Below are 15,748 nucleotides of genomic sequence, written 5' to 3' on the forward strand. Positions count from 1 at the left end.
GAGACTCAGGGCCCAGGGCTTCTGCTGGGGCTAGACGTGCAGGCATACTCTGCTTGGCGAAAATCCAAATCCCATATTCCGAAAAGGAAAGCATAAGCCATATTGTCTGTACAGTGTAGGCATAACTCTTACCAGTTCTGGAAATGGTGGGAATTCCCCCAAATGTAAGTTTCCAAATGTAGGCCAGGGGCCCATCTTGCAACCAGTCTTTCCCAAGAATAGTAATTCAGACCTGTCATCTTAATTAACTCTTTTCCACAAACATATCAAAACTTACGGGATGCAAGTAAAGCGTGCTCGGAGAGACATGTACATGATATGTGCTGACATGAAAAAGACCTCAAATCAAATAACGTAACATTCTACCTTGAGAAATTAGAAAAACAAGAGGAAACTACAGCTGAAGTAAGTAGAAGGAAGGAAATAATAAAGATTAGACTAAAAATAAAGGAAAAAGAGGACAGAAAAATAATAGAGAAAAAAACACAACAAAATGAAAAGCTGATTCGTTGAAAAGCAACGGAACAGGTAAATCGAGCGGGATGAACAATGACAAAAAGGAAGGAGCCTGAAATACTAAAATCAGAAATGAAAGGGGGGGAAAACTGCTACTGATCTTATAGAAATAAGGATGGTGAAAAATTGTATGTGAAATGACATAACCTACATGAAATTTAAAATTCCTAAAAAGAAAGAGAATATTGAAACTGACTCAAGAAGAAAAAGAAGGTCTGTACTGAGGTAAAACATGAGGGTAAATTCACAATCAAAGCATTTCCAACACAGGAAAGCCTAGGTCCAGACGGTTTCACGGATAAATTTCACCGAACCATTAGAGTAGAATTAACATCAATCCTACACAAACACTTTTGTTAAAAAAGAAAAGACTTCCGAAATTGTTCTGAGACACCGGTGTTACCCTGATACCGAAACTGAAGAAAGACCTCACAAGAAAGAAAACTACACAATAATATTCCTCCTAAACCTAAACCCATAAATCCTGAACATAATATTAGTAAGCCACATCCAGCAAAAAAGAATATACACCATGACCAAGCAATTTATCTTACAAGCGCAAGGTTGGCCTAATATCTAAAAATCAATTCATGTGGGGGCACTTGGGTGGCTCAGTTGGTTGAGCATCCAACTTTGGCTCAGGTCATGATCTCACGGCTCCTGGGTTCAAGCCCCGAGTTGACCTCTGTGCTGACAACTCAGAGCCTGGAGCCTGCTGCACATTCTGTGTCTCCCTCTCTCTCTGCCCCTCCCCCACTTGAGTTTTCCCTCTCTCTCTCTCTCTCTCTCTCTCTCTCTCTCAAAAATAAACAAACATTAAAAAATTTAAAAAAGAAAAATCAATTAATGTAATAACTGTATCAATAGAATAAAAAATAACAACTGCATGATCAAATCACAATAAGGAGAGACAATGGAGTAGAATTAAGAGTTTCGAAATAAATCTTTTACCAAGCTAATACAAGAGAAGAAAGAATAGTTTTTTCAACAAACAATCCTGGGACAACTGGATTTCCACAAGCAAAAGGAGGAAGTTGGACCCCACCTCACACCATATATACAAATTAACCAAAATGGATCAAAAACCTAAATGTAAAAACTAAAAACTATAAAATGCTTAGACAAAAACACATCTTTATCACCTTGGGTTGGGGAATAGTTTCTTAGGACACCAAAAGCACAATGCACAAGGGAAAAAACAGATAAACTTGGCTTCATCAAAATTTAAAACATTAGTGCTTCAAGGGACACCATCAAAAAAGTGAAAAGACAGCCCACAGGAGAAAAGATTTATAAATCATATATCCAATAAGATAATTTGTATCTGGAATGACTTGTATCCAGAATATATAAAGGACAGTTACAACGCAATAAAAAAATGGGAACCTAATTAAAACCAGACAGAAGGTCTGAATAGACATTTCTCCAAAAGATATACAAATAGCCAACAACCACACGCAAAGATCTTGAACACCATTAGTCATTGACATGGGGGCACCTGGGTGGCTCAGCCTGTTGAGCAACTGACTCTTCATTCCGGCTCAGGTCATGATCCCAGGGCCGTGGGATCGAGCCCCGTGTCAAGCTCCACGCTGAGTGTGGAGCCTGCTTAAGATTCTCTCTCTCCCTCGGCCCCTCTCCCTGGCTCGCTCTCTCTCCACCTCACACGTAAAATTTTTTAAGATTAAAAAAAAAAAAAAGGCAATGACAAGTGCTGCTGAGGATGTTGAGAAATGGGAACGTTTACGTATTGCCAATGGGACGGTAAAATGGTGCATGATTTTGGAAACCAGTTTAGCAGTTCCTTGAAAAGTTAAACATAAGGTTGTTGTGTGACCCAGCACTACTTCGGCTCCTGGGTGAACACCCAAGAGAAATGGTAAAATAAACCCCCACAAATACTGTACATGCATGTTCACAAGAGTAGCGTTCATAATAGCCAAAGAGTGGAAGCCACCTAAAAGTTCATCAACCGATGAGTGGATAAACAAAACTGTAGCATGTCCACACAATGGAGTATCTTCAGCCACAAAAAGGACGAAGGGGCAATGCGTACCACACCATGGATGAACCTTGAAAACATGACGCCGAGTGAAAAAAAGCGTCAGACGTCACAGGCTACATATTGTATAAACCTGTTTAGGTAAAATGTCTTAAGCAGGCGAATCCGGAGACAGAAAGCAGCTGAGTGGTTGCCAGAAGTTGGTGGCAAGGGACAGACCACTAATGAGTACAGGGCTGCTTTGGGGGCTGATGAAAATGTTCTGGCATTAAACAGTGGTCATGGTTGTACAACTCTGTGAAGAAATGAAGACGGCTGAACCGTGCAGCTTAAAGGGCGACTCCTTTGGTATGTAAATTATACGTTAAAAAAAAAAAAATAAAACAGAATCCCCACAAAACCCACAAAGGTGTCTTGTCCCTCAACTCTGATGTCAGGGCTCCAATCCCAGAACCAATTCAAAAGTTATGAAATAGAGCCCCAAAGGCATCGACACGTAACTTCCCCAGGTGACAACAGCTTTGGAGAACTCTGCTCTCAGGGGTGACAAATAGACTAGAGGAGGTCTTTTTTCTTACAGATGTGACCTTTATTCTGTATCTGCTGGAGGTCATGGGGCGAGAGAGGTAGGACCTGTCTGTCTCAGGCCAGGACTCTGTTCTTCTTCCTGGTTCCCTTGACCATGACTTTCCTCCTCACATTCACTTTCCAAGACTAGCTTATCCTTGGGGAAGACTGGATACAATTAAAAATGTCAGTTCTGTTGAATTTTACAAGAAATTCAACACAAATTTTCCTATCTCTACATGCAAATATTTGTGTTTTTTTTTTTAAGTTTATTTATTTTGAGAGTGAGAGAGGGAGATAGTGTGTACGGGAGGAGCAGAGAGAGAAGGAAAGAGAGAATCCCAAGCAGGGTCTGCAACGTCAGCATAGAGCCTGAAGCGGGGCTCGAACCCACTAACTGTGAGATCATGACCTGAGCTGAAACCAAGAGTCAGACTCTTAACTGACTGAGCCATCCAGGCGCCCCTCTACCTGCAATCATTTTTAAATATGCACATAGCATGGGGCGCCTGGCTCGGGGTAAGCATCCGACTTTGGCTCAGGTCATGGTCTCACGGTTCATGGGCTCGAGCCCCACGCTGGGCTCTGTGCTGACAGCTGGGAGCCTGGAGCCTGCTTCAGATTCTGTGTCTCCCTCTCTCTCTCTGCCCCTCCCCAGCTCACACTCTATCTCTGTCTCTCAAAAACAGATAAAATGTTGAATAACAATTTTTAAAAATCTGTAAAATATATGCACACAGCGCGTGAGAAGTCACCCACTCTACCTGACCTCAGAAGTACCAGCACAGTGGATGGTCCTGGATAAAACCGTTTGTCTTTTTTTTCTTTTTTTTTTTTTTTTTTTTTTTAAGTTTATTTATTTATGTTGAAAGAGAGAGATCGGGAGACACCAAATCCTAAGCAGCCTTCACACTGCACCCGGCGTGGGGCTCGAACTCAAGAACTGTGAGATCATGACCTGAGCAGGGATCAAGAGTCGGACACTTAACTGACCGCCCCCAAACTGTTCCTGTTTAACAGGGTGGACTGACAGTCCCATGCCACGCATACTCCCCACAAAGACCGGACGCAGGGAAAGTGCCTTTTCACGTTGTGTGCAGACCTCGGCTGGTGTTCCGTAAGCATCCAACGGGGGAGCCCCTGACAACTCCCACCAATATCATCTCACCATAACCGGAGCGTCTTTGCACCAGGCCGCATGTGGTCTGTCATTTCCTGTCTTGAATGGCGCGTCACACGTTTCTTGTATTTTTAAAGCACTCAGATGAGGGCCGCCTGTGAGCAAGTTCTGAGCTTCAGAGAAAGTGCGTTTCAGGCAAGTGTTAACAGACAGCTCAGAAGAAATGTGACTCAGCGCAGGAGAGGCCGTGAGGAGTCTGAGCTTCTCCGGCTCGCCGACCCTCGCTTCACTTTCTGTAAATTGCACAAAGGTTTCACTCACCTGGGCTCCGAGGCTGGAAGTGAAAGTGGCCTGAGTATTTTTGAAAAGGTCAGGAAAGTGCACTCACCCGCCTTCAAATTCCTCTGAACCCTTTGCCTGTGAACATCACGGCGACGGGAGTCTGGCCCCGAGCCTCGGCGGATGCCGCGGTGATTTCGCGACTCCCCTCGGCGGCCTTTGATCCCACTCGGCGCCGCGGGTTCGCCGCACGCGATGAACGTGTCACACGGTGGTCTCCCGGGCTGCGCGTCAGGGCTGCGTGTCGGCCGCGAGGTGCGGGCGGCGGCCCCCGCGGGGAGCCTGCTCTGTTCCTGGTCTGGCCACACCCCTCCCAGCCTCTCCTCTGTGATGGCGGGGTGCAGCCAGGCAGCCTGGGGAGGGCCGATCGGGCATGAGAACCCCCCCCCCCCCGCCCCCCCGCCCTCAACACTGGTACCGCGAACACGGCAGCGAGCGGCACCGGGCAGCCGTGTACCTCCCACGCCCTCAGCCTGCGTCAGCAGAAGGGGCGCGATCCGGGTGACGCCGGGGACACAGCACGGCCACGTTAGGCGAGCTGTCCTCTGCCCCGCCTCGTGCTCTTACGGCCGGGACTGCTCGCCTTCGGCTTCTGCTCCAGCCGCAGGGGTCGGGGCAACTCCTGGGCCCGGAAGAGCCCAAGCGGCTTCCCCTGCTGACCGCGGTCCTCAGCCCCGTGTGGACGGCGCGGGGCCGCCAGGAGAAGTGTCACCGGGGCCGGATTCACACTAAGCATCTCCCAGCTGTCCCGGACTCCCCTTTCCCAGGGTGAACGCCACGTTTCTGAATCGTCCCCGAGCCCCCTGCCTTGTCCCAGCACGGCTCTTCTGAAACGTGAAACAAGGTGTCAGCACAGCCGCGGAAGACGGCTCTCCCGCTCCCAGGCAGACACGTCCGATCTGCGTGCACAACCGGTCACGAGCGCCACGTAACAGCCCTCTACAAACGAACCAGCAGGCTCAGATGACGAGATGCTTTGCCTGAGGTGGGTCTCCTCACTGACCTTCTAAGAAACCTGCTCAAAGGGCTCCTGGGTGCTCTCTAGAAATGCAGAGCAAACCCGTGACGCTCGAACTGAACGCGGGGCTCTGGGTGAGTGAGAGTGCAGAGCAGAGCGAGGTGCTCGCCACGTTGCCCGAAGAGTACGGGGGGCTCTCGAGCCACACGGGCTTCCTTTTTTGGTGAGTATCACCACAAACCACGAGTCCCCAAACTCACACTCCGGTCGCCGGCTGAGGGAGGCAATGCCCCGCTCCCAGCCACCGTGGCCGGCCCCATGTCCCGCCAGAGCGCAGTGATGAGACTTCGGGGCTCTGGGCACGGCGCCTGCCACTGATCCAGCCCTCCGCTTTCTCGGCCCGCCAAGGGACAAACCCGTTCCCAAGGGTCTCTGGGCGCTGGCTGCAAACACGTAGCTATGGGACCCGGCGGTGGGGGTTGGGGGAGAGCTCCCGACCCCACTGCCCTCCTGCACTCGCTCTGTGCTCCAGGTTCTGCCCCCCGGGAGTCACCCGGAACTCTCCCTCTGGGGGGCTGTGGAGAGTAAACCCAGCACGGAACAGCCGCAGAGCTTTGGGGCCTCACACGCGGTGGTCATTAACCCTAATGACCAGCCCAAATTCCCTCATCTTGTCCGTGTTCCCATCTGCAGTGATCTTGTCCGTGTTCCCTCCAACCAAAACAGGCAACACACACTTGAAAACGGGACAGACAAGCTGGTGGCTGAGCTCACTCTGCTGCCCCACAGGGGACAGTCAGCTCACTGAGGATGGCCTCCTCCTACCTTGTCTTCTTGGCCTCGCGCTGCAGGAACAGGACGATGGGGTCTGGCCCCAACAGCTCGAGCTCCGCGTCTTGGGCTGTCCTTGGCAACCTCAATTCCCCCTGCCGTGCACCCTGCTCTCTCACTGCCTGGAGAATGCACCTGAAAAATAGATGCCCCAAACCACGTGCTTGAGGGTGGGGAGCCTGCCCTCTAAGGATCTGTGGCGGGGGGGGGGGGGGGGGTCTCCCAAAGCCAAGGACTCCAAAAGTCCAAACGGATGGTAGGTTTTCAGGGCCTGGGACCCACAGGTATTTTGAGCAGAGGGTTCAATCCCTAACACCCGAAACACCTCCAAGCACAGTCTGTATACAGCCTGTGTCGTCAATGCGGAAAAATGGTTCCCATTTTACCAAAACATTACCAAGGAACTTTTAAATGCTATAGTTTTTCTTTGGGGACAAATGTACAGTTATTCTGTGATATAAGAAATTGATCACATTGCCATTTTGATAAAGCCCAATAACGCTGACCTACACATACCTTAATAGTTAACTTGGTGGGTGGACGAAGAAATACAATGGCACAATTAAATACGAGAAAGCGTCTGCCTGCCAGGAGTTTCAGACCCCGGATCAGAGCGACTGTAGGACCCATCACAAGAGAGGGCCATGGTCCAGGGACACAAAGGGTCAACGGCCCACCACCAACAAGCCCGCACGAGACACAAGCACTTCCCGTGGAGCATGGCGTCTGCGAGCAACACCCAGCTACTTGCGTCCACCTACCTACAAAGCTCTAAGAAAAGTGGCCAGAAAAGTGACACTCTGTGACAAGCCATTTTGACGGCCAGAAGAGGAGGGGGGAAAAAGGACTAAGGAAAACCGTCTAGTTTTTAATGAATTTGAAATGATCCGTTAACTCCCAGAAATGAGTCAAGACAATCTGCGTTTCCTTTGGGCCATTATTGCAACTCTCCTGGTCTCCCAGCTTCTGTGACTCGCGAGGCCTCTTCTTTCCCAGAAAGGTTATAGATTAACCAGCACAAGCGTCCTTGAAAACCAGTGTGTCTCCTGCTCTGAGATGATGTGAGATGCTTTTCCCCTGAACGGGGACTGTGCTCAGTTAACCACCCTCCCCCCAGGTCTTCTTCATCTTCATCAGGACATTGGGGATCGCCACCACGTCGCCAGCGTGTGTCAGCTTGCCGTGGTTCTGAGTAAGGCCGCGCAAACGCTCTGCGTGCCGGAGGACAACGTGGGCAGCAGCCCGCCCCGTGGGGGGCAGCCCCCTCGAGAAGCCACCGGACTCGGGCACAGCGTCAGGACCACCCTAGCTCTGCTGAAAGAAAGACCACAGGAAAGGCGAACTTCGCAGACAAGTGGGCACTTTCCCCTCGCTCTGATACATGAGTCTGTGATCTCTGCAGTCACAAGGGGAGGAGCTCTTTGCTTTCAGATCCGCTCTGGTGACTTCATCCGAACTTGCAGGAAATTAAATGGTACTCAATCAGCAGTAGACCACGCATCCGTGGGGAGAGATCAGTCATTTGGCACACGCTTGATATTTTCGCCATTCACGTAATTATTTCCCGCTCCGCGAAAATGAACTGGCATTTGAACGTGTCACGGGCGGAACAACACGGTCCTGAAATCTTAAGAAAATAAGGAACAGTACTTCACTTGCAAATTATCCTGCATGAAGTGAGCGGCGCAAGTTTATCAGAAAACAAAGCGTGCACCTCACCGGATACAATCGCCAGGGCCGAACGTGGAATTTACTAAGCCCCCATCACATGAGGCCAACCGGCTGAGCGCTGCCCCCAAACGTGCAGGGCCAGCCGCACAGGTGACAGAGAACATCGTGCTGTCCTTCGGCACCAGGACACGGAGAGTGGGGACGGCCAAAGCCTGGCCGGGTAGGCTCTGGCACGCGGCAAGTCCACGCTTGCCTATCTCAAGGCTTTTCAAATGGAGGAGAGTTCAGTTTCGCAAAATGAAAAATAATAATAACTTTCAAAGTCGATGCGCTTCCCAAGATCAAGGAAGCATCGGTGCTGAGCGTGGGAATGCACAGGACAGGCGGTCACCCACATGGCCAACCGCACTCGACAGCAACAGAGCACGGGTGTGGGATCGGGGAGGACGGTGGGGCACCACCATGGTCCGCTCATCATGCGGTGCCTGTCCCGGGAAAGCAGGGCCTTCCCGGTGCTGCCAGCCTCGGGCCCGGACACAGGCTCGGGGAAGGCAGCCTGGTTTGATAACGTACAAAAGAAAGCCGGCCGGAATCTGTTTAGGGAGCTGGAACCATCCCCCTGCACCACACACTGAATTCTACAGCTCACTGTGCCCTGCACACGTGGTACCTGCCCCCTCCCCCCGCGAGGCTGTCCGCTCAGACGTGCCCCCGAGCCCCTCCGAATCTACTCACTTTGCCTGGCCAGCGGTTAGAAGCGGGAGACGGGGTGGCCGTGTTCACCTCCTTCCTCACTGAAACCAGATGCGCAAGAGCCGGGGGCGGGAAACACTCACACTCCACGGCCTGCGGCCCGTTAGGACAGCCCGGCCCCGGCGGCACGGCTCTGTCCCCCAGTCAGACTGGTGGTTGGGGCCGCCTGCGGGGCGGTCGTCCAAGCGCGCCACCGCCAAGCCTCCAGTGCACCTCACGAGGCCTTGGGCCCCCGTCTCTGACCGGGTTACCTTCCCACCATCCGCACTGCATTCTAAGACTCAAGAGGTCACCTCACAGAATGGGCGTGGAAAGCTGGTTTCTTCTAAAAGCCAACACGCGATGATTTATTCAATTCAGACAGAATGGGGTAAGAGAGAAATTCCCAAGTTTTCTTTTCACCGATTTTATTTATATTTGGTAATTTTCACTCAGAGAACCTATCAATTCCTCTTCCAGTCAGAGATGCATGTATGTGTGCGTGTATACACATTCCCTTAGAAACTTTATTTGGTATGACTTCACATTTTTTGGTATATAGAAATAATTTTATTTCGTATTGCAGCACAGTAGACATACAATCAATATTATTTCCTAGAGTGTGCAATATAGAAATTATTCACATTAAAAAATTAAGAACAGAAAGCCTCGTATGCAGGAAATATTTAAAACTGTGTACCTAACTTTGAATCGGTTTCTGACAGCGCAGACTACTAGCTTTATAAACCTGAATGAATATGACACGAGACACGTTTGAACAAAGTACACAGATGGGTCCGCTCCAGATGCCTAATTCACTAGACGGAGGGCGCGTTCTTCACTTTGGTCAGTGGGATTCCAGGTGCTGAGGCAAATGTGGATCTGAAAGATACTTCCAGAAGTACACGTCTTACACTGGCATTTGAAAGGTTTGTTTCTTCTATTCTCCTTTATAGCGAGGGGACCTTTTCTCTTTAAAAGCAAGAAGACCTTCAAGCCTGTCTTTTGTTGAAATAGTCTAGAGAGACAAAACATCATGTTACCTAAACGAAAAAATAAAAACTGTAAACGCTGAACAAGCTTTATGTAAAAAAAACAAAACAACAAAACAAAAAACAGAAAATAATCTAAAATTTGAATCCTACTGATCATTTGAAGAATTCTGTTACCAAATTGACCATTCTAATTCCAAATATGCCCCCCACCCTCATTTCAAATGTACATAAAAAAAACCAACAGGCTTTATCTTTTACATAGTTTTAGGTTTACAAAACATTGAGCAGAAAGGTCAGCCTCCCATACACTTCCTTCAAGCCCCCGGGGTCTATTTGTCACAACTGAGGAACCAGTACTGATCCAGTATCATTGCCTACAGTCCAGTTTCCACGGGCCGCTGTGCTGCTTCTGGGCTGGATTTTCACAAAGCACAGTCACATACCCACCACTACAGCGTCATACAGAACAGCTGGCCTGCCCTAAGCACACTCATCCCTGCCCTTCGCTGCCTTCTCCAGAAGGTCACAGACCTGGAATCCTGTCCTATGTGACCTTTTTCGACGGAAGTCCTTCACCGAGCAGTATGCGGCTGAGGCTCTTTCGTGTCTTTTGGTGGCAGGACAGATCATTTCCCTTTATCGCTGAATAAGACACCGGTGTATGGGTGCACCTTAGTTTATCCATTCACCGTGGCTGCTTCCAAGTTTGGAAATTCTGAATAAAGCTGCTAAAACAGTGTGCAGACTTTTGTGCAGATGTAAGGTTCAACTCACTCGGGTAAATACACAGTCGTATGATTGCTGGGTCATGTGGGAAGATTCCGCTTAGCTCTTAAGAGATGGGCAAACTGGTATTTTGTACTTGCATTTCTTTTTTCTTTTACAGTTTATTTATTTTTGAGGGAGAGACAGAGTGTGAGCGGCGGAGGGGCGGAGAGAGAGGGAGACACAGAATCCAAAGCAGGTTCCAGGCTCTGAGCTGTCAGCACAGAGCCCGATGCGGGGCTCGACCCCACAAACTGCGAGCTCGTGACCTCAGCCCAAGTCAGAGGCCTAACCAACCGAGCCCCCCAGGTGCTCCGGTATTTGCATTTCTTAATGACGCACAATGTGGAGCATGTTCTATGCTTATCTGCTATCCGTGTATCTACTTTGGTGAGGTGTCTGTTCAGATCTTTCCCCCACTTTTTAATGGGTTATTTTCATATTGTTGAGTGTTAAAAGTTCCTTGTATGTATTGGACACAAGTCCTTTATCAGGCAGCCGTGAGGATCTCTTCCTGCTCTCTTCACAGTGTCTTTTGCAGAGTGGAAGTTGGTAATTTTAATAAAATCAAACATTAATTTTTTCTTTCATAGATATTATACTTTTGGTGTTGTATCTTAAAAAAGTGATCGCCAAACCCAAATACACCTACATTTTCTAGGTGATCTTGAAGACATTGGGTCTATGGCCCACTCTGAGTTAATTTTTGTGAAGGTTGTGACGTCGGTGTCCAGGTTCATCTTTTTGTAGCTCAATGTCCATCTGCTTCAGTACTGTTTGTTTTCAAGACTATCTTCTCCCCCACTGAATTGCCTTTGCTCTTTTGTCAAAGATCATTTTATTTTATTTATTTTTGAGATAGAGAACAAGTACAGGAGGGGCAGAGAGAGGGGTGGGGGACAGAGTTTCTGAAGCAGGCTGTGAGCTGTTAGCACAGAGCCTGATGTGAGGCTCAAATCTATGAACTGTGAGATCATGACCCGAGCCGAAGTTGGACGCTTAACTGAGCCACCCAGGCGCCCCAAAGATCATTTTACTTTCTAGGAGTCCACTTATATAACTATTTTATATGAATACACTCTGGACTCCTTATTCTGTTCCACTGATCCATTTACCTGTTCTTTTGCCAACTCCAAACTGTCTTGATTATTGTAGCTTTACAGTAAGTCTTGGAGTCAGGTAGTGTCAGTCCTCCAACTTTGTTCTTCTTCAATACTGGGTTGGCTCATCTAAGTCTTTGAACTTTTCATAAAAGCTTTAGAACTGGTTTGTCAATACAGACTTGCTTATTTTTATCGGGATTGCACTGAATCTATAAATAAAGTTGGGAAGAAGTGATTTCTTCGTAATGAGTCTTACTATCCATGAACATGGGATATCTATTTACTTAGATCTTGATTTCTTTCACCAGTTTTGTAGTTTTCCTTCTATAAACCTTGTGCTTTGTTTTAAATTTACACTTAAGTATTTTGCATTTTTTTTTGTGCTAAGGTAAATGATGTTATGCTTTTAATTTCAAATTCTAATTCTTCGTTGCTGGTATATAGGTAAGCAACTGACTTTTGCTTATTAACCTTCTATCATGCAACGCTGGTCTAACTGCTTATGACTGTTTTGTTCTTGTTGTTGTTAATTCTTTGGGATGTCCCACATGGACAATCATGTCTTCTGTGAAGTTTTGTTTCTTCCTTCCCAATCTGTATATATTTATTTCCTTTTCTCATCTTCCTACATTAGCCATGATTTCTAGCAGATGTTGAAAAGGACACGTGAGAGGGATGCCCTTGCCCTATTCTTGCTCATTCAGTATGATGTTAGCTGTAGGTTCTTTTGTAGAAGTTCTTATCAAGTGAGAAAGCTCCTGTCTAATCACAGTTTGCTGAGTTTTCACTACAAATGGGTGCTGGATTTTGTCACATGCTTCCCCCCCCCCACCGATCTGTTGATACGATCATGTGATTTCCTGTTTAGGCTTTGATATAATGGATTACAGTGATTTCAGTGTTAAACCTGGCTTGCACATCTAGAAAAAAAAAATCTCATTTGGTTGTGGGATACAATTGCTTTTATACATTGCTGGATTCGATTTGCTAATATTTTGTTGAGAATTTTTACATCTACATTCATGAGAGATAAAGGTCTGTGGTTTTCCTTTCTTATAATGTTGGGCTCTGATTATCAGGGTAATACTGGCCTCAGAATGAATTAGGAAGGGTTGTTTCTTCTTCTATCTTCTGGGAAAGATCGTTAAAAACTCATATAATTTCTACCTCAAATGTTTGGTAGAATTCACTCGAGAAACTGGGTCTGGTGCTTCCTATTTTGGAAGTTTATTAATTACTGATTTAATTTCTTTAACAAGCATAGGGCTATTCAGATTATCAATTTCTCCTCGTGTGAGTTTTCGTATGTCGTGTCTTCGAAGGAAGTGGTCCGTCTCATCTAGGTCATCAAACTGTGGGCACAGAGTTTTTCACAGTATTCCTTTATTATTCTCTCAATGTCCATGGGATCACTAGGGATGGCCCTTCGGATGGCCCTTCTTGTATTTCTGATATGGGTAATTTTTATCTTCTCTCTTCCTTGGTTGGCCTGCCTAGAAGTTTATCAATTTTATAGATCTTTACAATTACCAATTTTTTTGTTTTGTTGGGTTTTTTCCTTCTGTTTTTCTATTTTCAGTTTCATTGATATCTGTTCTAAAGCTTGTTATTCCTTTTCTTCTACTTACTTTGAATTCTATTTGCTCTCCTTTTTCTACTTTCCTGAAGTGCAAAGTTATTATTAATTTTAGATCTTTCTTCTCTAATACGTGCATTCGATGCTAAAATGCTGGTGTAAGCAGTATTTTTGATAAATTCCCACAAAGTCTGGTACTGTATTTTCATTTTGATTTAATTCAAAATATTTTTTAATTCCTCTTGAGACTTTGACACGTGTTATTTAGAAGTATGTTGTCTAGCGTGCATTAAAAAGATTAATCCCACCATTAATAGATGTGATTTCCCAGCTATCCTCTTGTTATGATTTCTAGTTTAATTCCACTGTGATTTGACGGAATGTTTAGGATTACTGTTCCCTTACATTTTGTAAGGTGTGATTTGTGGCCAAATATACTTAAAAAAGTTTTCTCCGGATGCTAAGGCTATTTGCAAGTGTGCAATTTACTTCATTCATGGCACGCTCATCACCAGCACCACCATGTGCATCAACAGGTGGTAATTTATACAGAGACCAGGCATAGAGGAACACTCTATCTGTCCCTCCTAATTTATGACACTGCCATGATTAAATGGGAGGTGAAGCAATTTCCAATTCTCATTAAAGGTACAACAAAATTCTTTTGCTACTTCAGATGCCCTACACAAAGCTACATCTTTTAGGGAGGGGAGGGGAGGGGAGGGGAGGAAAGGAGAGGAAAGGAGAGGAAAGGAGAGGAAAGGAAGATTTGTTCCTCTATACAAAGCCCTACTAATTTGTGTATGGAACAGAAAACTGCATACAGTGAATCAGGGCACTGTCAGTGGGCAGGAAGGAAGGCTCAGAAACAATGCATCTCACACACTGATGTTCCCCAGCAGGCCCATGTTCGCTCCACCGCCTGCCTCCCACCTGTCTACACGAGAGTGAGGGTTCAAATCCATCTCCACAAAATACAACGTGAGCCAGAGAGACATCTACAGTATGAGTGATACTAACTTAATTAAGAGTTTTTAAAATTACGTAAACAAGAGACATTAGTAAATGGAATGGAGTCAGGGATAAGAGCTGGTAATAGTCAAACAGCAAACACAGCTAATTTCAACCCATTTTTATGGTTTTGAAAGGGGCAGGAGTGTAATCTTGTTCAGAGAGACAATTCATCTGACTCATGCAGAAGGTACAGAGAATTTGTAAGAGGTGTCCTCACTGAATTAGTGGCTGTATTACATACCTGAGCATAACAAGCTTCTTCTATGGCTAATCCTGTTACTAAATCAACCTGAGAATAAAAACATAATATAATTTCAGCAGGAATTATTTTTTAAAATCTGGAACACTCCATATAAATTCAAACTAGTAACGCTTTTCCAAAAGAACAGAATTGATGTAAGACAACAAATCAAAACTATGACCAGCATAAGAATTCTGGAACCAGGCTGCCTGGGTTCAAATTCTGACTCTACCGTGTAGGAGCTGGGTAGCCTTGGGTAAGTTAGGTGATAAGCTCTCTGTGCCTCAGGCGCATCTGAACAAGAGCCTAATCACAGCATCTACCAGGTGGGGGTACTGGGAGAATTAAATAAGCTAATCTAGGGGAAGGCTTTATATAGCACCCTGGCCCGGCCCGGCACGAGAAGGCATCTGCTATTAGTATTGTTATGATTATGCAAGAAGTCTTAAAAACCAAACACTCGGGAAATTTTTTAGGTTGTGTTTATTGCTAACAAATTCAATCTCTTTTTTATGGCTACGAAGCCCAGAGAGACATGGTGGTCTCTGAGTCTGCAAGGAAGAAGTATCTTTCTTTCTTCACAATTCCGTAATTTAGCCCAAACATCTGTTGCAACGAACGCCTGCTGTAAACAGGCACCTGCATTGCTTCCTTGCCCTGCCTGCTTCTCTCCTGGCCTGGGGCCTCCACTCCCGGGAAGCCGCCTCCCCAGGGTAACCCCAGGACGCCCCAAAGTCTTGCCTTGTTAATGAGGGGTCCTTGCACAAAGCACGTTGAGAAATTATAGGTAGAGAGAGCCAGGCTCCGCTCTGAGCTTGGGAGTTGTTCCTAGAATGCTTTCTCGTCATGCCTCACTGGTGTTGAGAATACACAGGATACCCTTTTCTTTTGGTCTCGTATGAGCCACTAGCCAATAAATCTGTCTCTTCGCTGAATGGCAAAAACAGCCAGCATGTCACAAGCTGCAGGACATGAGTGAAATTCCCTAATTCTGTGATGAAGATACTGGATCGGCAACAGCTAAGGCAGAACAAAATCAGTAATATAGCTAAAAATACCCTCGGTAGCTTACAGTAACGGTAGCATTGAAATAGCTGGATTTACAACATTAACAAATAAACGGAATTAAGTCTCCGCCACCGACTCCAATAGCAATCTCAAGCAGCAAGGCACTTACCTCCATCCCTTGATTAATTGCTAATTTTGCCACTCTCATCGCAACAGGTCCCTAAAATTCAATTAAAGAAACAGATTTTCATTACTATTTATGCAAAGTATGTTGTACAGCTCAGTAAAATTCAGAAATTCCCATCGCTGG

At 46.4% G+C, this 15,748-nt stretch overlaps 1 protein-coding gene across 7 annotated transcripts in view; it reads right to left on the reverse strand.

The window, feature by feature from the left end:
• The window catches only part of AUH (AU RNA binding methylglutaconyl-CoA hydratase), a 358,169-nt gene that overhangs the window by 187,652 nt on the left and 154,769 nt on the right, over window positions 1-15,748 (reverse strand). For 4 of the 7 annotated variants that reach the window (XM_032595623.1, XM_032595622.1, XM_032595621.1 and 1 more), the window contains 3 exons: window positions 15,608-15,658; window positions 14,431-14,478; window positions 6,328-6,468 (listed from right to left, as the gene is read on the reverse strand). In XM_032595623.1, coding sequence (XP_032451514.1) covers window positions 6,328-6,468; window positions 14,431-14,478; window positions 15,608-15,658 — 240 coding nt within the window. Of the gene's footprint in view, window positions 1-5,133; window positions 5,372-6,327; window positions 6,469-9,147; window positions 9,755-14,430; window positions 14,479-15,607; window positions 15,659-15,748 lie in introns of those variants that run through there. The other 3 variants (XM_030294252.1, XM_030294251.1, XM_030294248.1) reach the window with 2 other exon arrangements.

This window comes from Lynx canadensis, chromosome D4 (assembly GCF_007474595.2).
Source record: "Lynx canadensis isolate LIC74 chromosome D4, mLynCan4.pri.v2, whole genome shotgun sequence".
In the NCBI taxonomy this organism is placed as follows: domain Eukaryota; kingdom Metazoa; phylum Chordata; class Mammalia; order Carnivora; family Felidae; genus Lynx; species Lynx canadensis.